The following is a 7519-nucleotide window of genomic DNA, read 5'->3' as shown; positions in this document are numbered from 1 at the left end:
AAGATTTGAACTAACTTAAAGACTAAACGATTTGAGCCAATGAAAATTTTCCTACTTGATATCTGAAGAAGTAAGACCTCATTTACTGGAATTATATTATTATGGAACTAGTGAAAACATTGATAGTGACTACGTTATATTCAATTATAAACCTGGAAGAATTAACAGGGCTGGACTGTGATTAATGAACGCTTTGAAACCTACTTCTTGATATGAATAATTACATACCTGTGCACCCACATGTGAACTTACTTAGAGAATGTGACATTGTATTTGACCTGAACTCTTCGATATGAACTATTGTGGTACATAACTCCGATGTGATTTGAGAACCGAGGTACTTGGAACAACTGCAGAACTACTGACTATGCACCTAAGCGAATGGAGTATGAACTATAGAATTAATATACCTCATTTGGAAATAATAAGGCTAGAACCTTTACCTGATCTAATGTGATAGAAGTATGGTTTGATGAGACCTTTGTTTACCTGAGAGAACTTCTGTTTGATGACTCACGCTTGAACTTTGACTTGATATGACTGGGTAGAACTTGCATTTGCTATGACCTGGTTGAACTTTCATTGATTTGATCTGAGGAGACCCTTATTGAGAGCTATTATCTGATTGATTACATTATGGGAGATTGTGAATTGCTTATGATTGAGTAACAGGGTCGTGTTCTTAAGGGAACTAATCGAATGAGAATTAGAATCAATCTTGAACCCTTAGGAAGAATGTGAACCGTCAATGGCAGACTATGTGATTACGAATAGCTTCTTACTATATGCCTGTAACCGATTGGAAAAACGCGTGAATGAAATTATGAAATTTGGTAACTTGTGCTTGGGGAATATGGGAATACTGTATATACGACATGTGATTAATTACCTGGTATTACCGTTTTGACCACGAACTTGTTTGATTAGAGAGTGATTGCTTTGGTATTACTGTACTTCAAAACTGATGGGATTTGTGACAACAGACTGGTTTGATTATAAACTCTGACTACTTTGGGGTATATGTAATCAGTAGGACTGCTTTTGTATTGACACATAGTACGATTGAATCTGTAGAAACTGAGACCGATGAATAGTATATGAATGATTACCTCAGAATTTCGTTTACTACTATGGGGTTAACGTACGAAATTGCCTTGTATTTCTGCTATACTTTGGATAACCTGGACTAACTGTAATGGATGACTCGGGAGTGAGTAAATCAAGTCTCTGTGACTTAATAACGGAAAACAGTGTGAATCTATGGCCTTGATAAGTACTTGATATAAGTAATGAGAGTAATAACTTAATAAAGTTATGTCCAACTGTATTTATTTTCTGTGTGACAAAATAAGTTTTGTTTTCTAAAATACTATATGTTGTATGCTGAATGATTGTCCAATTTATGATATGTATTCGTGACATCCTCAGCATCATATAATATGCGTCCCTTTATGGGTCATCAGGTCCCTTTATGGGTCATCAGATTTGTTAGTGCTAATGAATGCACCGCATATGTTTAAGTAAGAATTGTGACATCTGTGTATGATCTGGACAAGAATGTGAATATGAACATGTATATGAATCTGTTTCTGATTAAAATCTGAGTGCGTATAAGACTCTGTTTTAATACGAACCCTAATTTCTGTATATGATTTGTATTCTGTTTCTGTGCGAAGTTAAGGTCGAGATTGGGTTATGAGCATATTTATGAATATGGTTATGCTTCTGTTTTGTAAAGAATTGCAGTTATATTTTGTTGGACATCATTTCTTTTAATATAAGATAACTTGAGTTTGGAGGACCAAACTTTTTAAGGTGAGGAGACTGTAATAACCCCGATCCACAATTAGCCACTAATCGGTAGTTAAGGATGTTAATTAAATGAATAAAATAAATTATGGGTTTATTATGTGATTTGCATGATATTTGGCTTACTATCTGTTACTTGTAGAAATATCTGTCTGGAATTCTGCTTTAATATGTAAATTGAAAGCCTTATCGGCATCCGAAATCGAAATTGACTACACCGATATGTTATTTGGAATTTTTAGAACCATGTGGCAAGTTTTATTAAAAATTGATTAAGTCTGATTAATTAAGTCATGTTTGGTTAGCCTAATATTCTAATTATTGTATTTTAGCACCATAAGCTTATGTTTGACCCTTAAGCTCATTTGAGCTCATTTTCTTTCATCTCCCTTGAGTGGAAAAATTTGAGAATTCATTTTAGAGAGAGAAGGGTAGTGATTAAGGAGAATTGAAGGCTATAGCTTGAATTGGTCAAAGATTGTGCTAGAACAAGAGTAATTCAAGACTCTAGGTAAGGATTTGAGACTTAATTATGAGTTTTAACCATTAAGTAGATCATTTCAAGAAGATTTTGTGATTGTGTACAAGATTGGACCAAAGATGTTGAATTTAGAGTTAATTCATGCATGCATGTACATTTTCTTACAAATTGAGCATGATTTCCATGAATCCTCTCTTGCATGTTTGAAATTCATCTTCATTTAGGGAAATCATCAAGTTTCAAGTTGTTTTGTGGTGTTTGATCATGTTTTGAGAAGTTTGATACAAGAAAAATTCATGCATGTTATGTTCATGAACATTCATAATGTTTTAAGTGAAAATTATGAGTTTTTAACAAACCCTTGGGCCATGATTTTACGAAATGATCCTAAATTCTTCATGTTTTACAAGTTTACTATGTTATCTCAAGTTTTAGGGCCCAAGAGATGTGTTTTGATGAGTTGAATTCAAGTTTTGAGCATGAAGGTGCAATCTGGAAATTCCAGAATTTGCATCTACGCTCGAGCGTGGGAGTTCACGCTCGAGCGACCAATCTGAGTGCGTGCACTCCGCTCGAGCGACCAAAAGTCCGCTCGAGCGTGAATTGCAAGCTCCCAGAAGTTTCATGTCTTTTACAGATCGCTCGAGCGAAGAAATGTGCGCTTGAGCGACCATTTACATTTTGCATGTCCGCTCGAGCGTGGACCTTATTTTCAGAAATTTTGCCTAAGTGTTCCAAGGCATGTTTTGGCATCCTCATTGCATCTTAGGCATTCTTAAGCCTTAATTAAGCTATAGTAATGAGGTTATGGATTAGAAACACACTAAGAAAAGAATGTACCAAGTTCCGAGACTGCAAGTGTATGTGTGTTTTAGGCAATGTGATAAGAAAGAATAAGAACCAATGTAATGAAAGCTAAACCTTAATGGCCACTTGAATGTGTAATGATAAGACATGCTTGTGTTATGTATTTTGTGATTGTAAGTCAAGACTCGAGGGTTGATTGACCATTGCTGGAACCACTGTGAGTAACGTTATTGTAAAGATACGCTCATATGAATTATGTTCCACATGAAATATAATAAATTCTAATTTCTGAAATGATATATGTTTTCGTGAATGAATATTCCATATTTGAAATCTATTATGGCATCCATAGATAGTCCCAAGTCATGGGGGATGGCATGGAAATGTGGGTCCATGACATACAAGTAATTACGAGATCTCGTTAGCCACTTCATTGTGGTGATATGTGTTTAATCGGTATCCGGAACCGATTACTCTAGTCGGAAGATGTTCTGTGATGTGTTCTATGGGATGTACCATTATTATGTTCTGATATGAAAATGATTATGCTCTGGTCTGTTTTCTGCTTATGATACATTCGGATTTCATTCACTAAACCCTCTACCTTAACGTTATTCATTGGGCTTTAGCTCATTGTGTGTGTGTATATATGTATATATATGTATAGGTGAGCATTCTGGAGCCCGTGCCTGTAGGCTTTTGGCTGGATCTGTGTTCTGTTGTCAGCCACCCATTGTGCCTCACGTGGAGGTTCCTGAAGTGTCCTGCGTTCAAGTTCTGTTGGTTCTATGTATATGTATGACTTATTTTAATTCTGTTGGCTGGACTTAAAATACTGTAATGTGTGTAGGTATAATGTATGGTTGACTATCGGTTATGTATATAAAGTTTTAAATATTCTGTTTCATATAAGTCAACACAGCTCATTGGACAACTATATTTATGTATTTGCTTCCGCCAGCCCTTTAATCTTGTTAATCTATTCAGAGGCCTTTGGTAGTCCAAGGATTACTGGCCGGTTACGATGCTAAACCTATAGGGGCGGGTTTGGGTCGTGACAGCTATCTAGGAGACGCTCTTGCAATAGTTGGTCTCAACCGTCATATCTTGGAAGATAGACGTTGACATTCCTTCAGCACCCTTCGGCAATGCGGTGAATTTGTTTTAAGAATGTTTTAAGAAAACAGAGTAAGCCACAAGTTTCGATTTGCGTCTCTTGCCATTTGGTCTTTATTTTTCAAAGTTAAATATTTATTTATCCATGTTACTAATTTGTCCTATTAGTGATTTTGTTTTTACGAATTCATTATGTAACCTATTCATATTGTCGTAATTTATTATGTATTTATTCTTTAATAAAAATATCAAGATTATTTTGTTATTTCTATTTAATTTTATTTAATTTATTTTTCTATTATTATTATGGTAAATTACTAAGAGGTGGTGGTTTGTAGAAAGAAGGAAGAGAAAGAGAGTTTAGAGAGAGAGAGTAAGAAAAGTAAGGAAAGAGAGTATAAGAGCATCTCCAACAATCCTTCCAAAATTTTCTTCAAATTTTAGTTAAAAGGGTCTTTTATATTTTAGGGAACCACTTTTTCAACTATCATTTCCAACAATATACCTTATTTTGTTCTCTATATTTTAAATATTTTAAAAGTACTCGTTCTTTATCATTTTTTATTAAAAATATTTTTCCAAACTTTATTCTCTCTCCTCTACCATTTGAGAAAAAGATGAGCAATGAAAGAGAAAGAATAATTTTCTAATTATAAGGAGTGATTGAAGCCTCTCTAAATGTAAGGAGCTGAAAGTTTACCCCCTTAAATGGGGAGTTAAGTAGGGAGCCTATGGAGGGACTTATTTTATATTTGAATCGCCAAAGTAGGAAAAAAGTGGGAATAGAAAGCCTATTGAGGATGTTCTAAGTGAGTCTATATAGTACAAGGACAAAAAGTAGTTTTTGAGCCTACAAATTTGACCGAAAGTAGCCTTTTTATGCGATTCGAACTGACCGCTCGAGCAACTAAAGTTGTGCTCAAGTGGTGATTGGCTTGCATTTTCTTTGCTTTCAAAAATAGTTCGTTTGAGTGGTCAAATGTGCACTCGGCGGTGGATAGGTACTTGTAGGATTTCAGTCAATTTTGAAATTTAGAGCTGCTTAGGTCTATGGACCGCTCGAGTTATAAAAGTTACACTTGAGCGAACTACACTTACAACTCAAGTACTCTAATTTTGAATGGGCATAATAACTCTCTTGTCCGAACTCCATCTTGGATTGTTCTTGTGTTTAAATCAAAGTTCTAGAAATAAGTTTTCCAATGGTTTTAGCCTCACATCAAGATTCAAAGTGTAGAGAGAGAAAAGCGTAAAAGAGTGAAAGCTACTCAAGAAATAAATATCTCAATTGAAGTTTTTGGTCTAATCTTACTCAATCATAAAATGAGATCTCAATTATAATAGTTAAAAGTTCAAAAGCTAACCTAGGCATTATTATTCTTTTTTTTTAACAAACCTAGGCATTATTTAGCATTTCCTACGAAAGTGTAATTTTTTATAATCTTTTTTGAGTCAGATCATCTTTATACTTTTTTACACATCTTTTTATAAAAAAATCAAAAAATATATTTATTTAAATCTTCTTAATTACTCTCCTATCATTCTCAAGAGTGCAAAAATAATAAAGTACAAGATAACGGGCAATTAACACAAACAAACAAGTCAGGTTTAAGCTCTGAAATGTTATAATTATTAAAATTATTTATATTTCCTTAATAATTGTCAAATGGTCCTAACTAACATAATTTTAAAAAATAAAAATAATTAAAAGTTAAAGTTTAATTTAAAAGTTAAAGTTTAATTTATGAAATTCTAAATTATTATTATTTTTTTATATATTTTTTTTCCTTGATAAGTCGGTGTATAGTATACTGTATGGGGGGGAACCAATTCCCAATTCCCATACCAGTTTCCCCTTCCAACAAAGACAATTGCAGCAACGCACCGCACAGCACAGCACCGCTCTCTCTCTCTCTGTCTCCACAACCCAACCCAGCACCAGAAATGGCAACATCTCGTCCGGCGTCGAAGCCGCTGGATCTGGTGCTGACGATTGTCTCCGCGAAGAATCTGAAGAACGTCAACTGGCGTAACGGCGACCTCAAGCCCTACGCCATCTTCTGGGTGGATTCAGATCGCCGTCTGGCCACCAAGTCCGACGATTCCGGCTCCACCCGCCCCGTCTGGAACGAGCACTTCGTCCTCCCCCTCTCCCTCCCTTTCCACGACTCCATCCTCACCCTCGAAATCTTTCACTCCAAACCCTCCGAGACCCCCAAGCCCTTAGTCGCCTCTCTCCGCCTCGCTCTCAAGGACCTCGCTGACCTGGACGATTCCACTCAACTCAGAACCTTCGATCTCCGCCGCCCCTCCGGCCGCCCCCACGGCAAGATCCGCATCAAGCTCTCCGTCCGCGACCGCCCTTTGCCTCCCCCTCCTGATTACCATATTACCCCTCCCCCTTCCTATTATTTCTCAACTGCCCCTCCTCCTCCTCCCCCTCGCGACTACCGTGTCCCTGTGTCGTTGCCGTCTCCTTCTCCTTCTCCATCTCCGCCGCCTCCTCATTCGTATCCATACAGTGCCTATTCTGATCCCTATTCGGGCTACTACTCCGGATACTACTCTCAGCTGCCTCCGCCACCACCACCGCGACCTTTTTTCGATAGGCAGCCCGGTTATGGTGGACCGAGCGCACCGGTGGATTACACGTCCTATGATCACAAGCAGAAGACTGGAAAGATGGGTGCCTTTGGAGGATTAGCCGTTGGAGCTGCCACTGGGGCCTTGGCTGGACTCGCTTTGGATGAAGGGTTGAAGCACGAGGACGAGAAGGTTTCAGAGAGAGGCGACACTGACTTGGCTGCACGGGACGATTACAGTGATTATCGTGTCGATTATGGACATCATTGAACTCCAGGGCTTGAGGCTTTACCATGAGGTAAGAAGGTCTATTGACTAATGCATATGTATATAAGCTATGTGGATTTGGGACTTTTTATGCTTTAATGGTGTGTTTGGTTGAGCCAAGTAGATTAATTAAGAGTTTATATCCATGATAACAGCTTTGTTGACATATGTGAATCTTCTGCCTAAGTAATAAAGGTTAAGTCTTTATGTTTGTGTTCTTGTTTTCCTGTCTTTAGTTTGTTTAGCAAGTTGTGAGATGTGAATTAATGTTTCATTACATATAAGTTCTGAGTAAATTTCAAGTGCTTGAAGCCTTGTAACCAATTTACTTAGTGAATTTTCCCTAGTGCTTACATCATTATGATTTATTTATTCATTTTTTTAGTTAATCTAGAGTAATGAAAAAAAAAGTGTGGCCAATTGGACGAATGTAGCACGGGGCACTTGAGGTCTTGG

The 7519-nt window shown here is 37.0% G+C and overlaps 1 protein-coding gene across 1 annotated transcript; it reads left to right on the top strand.

Moving 5' to 3' along the window:
• The first annotated feature begins 5992 nt into the window (after positions 1-5992).
• LOC114293151 (uncharacterized) lies at positions 5993-7282 on the top strand. The gene has a single exon (XM_028237182.2). The coding sequence runs from the start codon at positions 6029-6031 to the stop codon at positions 7064-7066; it is 1038 nt and encodes a 345-aa protein (XP_028092983.2). The 5' UTR covers positions 5993-6028; the 3' UTR covers positions 7067-7282.
• Positions 7283-7519: the final 237 nt, after the last annotated feature.

This window comes from Camellia sinensis, chromosome 8, assembly GCF_055761805.1.
Source record: "Camellia sinensis isolate YWXY chromosome 8, ASM5576180v1, whole genome shotgun sequence".
Classification (NCBI taxonomy): Eukaryota; Viridiplantae; Streptophyta; class Magnoliopsida; order Ericales; family Theaceae; genus Camellia; species Camellia sinensis.
This window is presented reverse-complemented; position numbering and strand designations above follow the sequence as displayed.

Coding starts and splice junctions, on each gene's coding strand:
- LOC114293151 (XM_028237182.2), top strand. CDS start 6,029: ATGGGGGGGAACCAATTCCCAATTCCCATACCAGTTTCCCCTTCCAAC.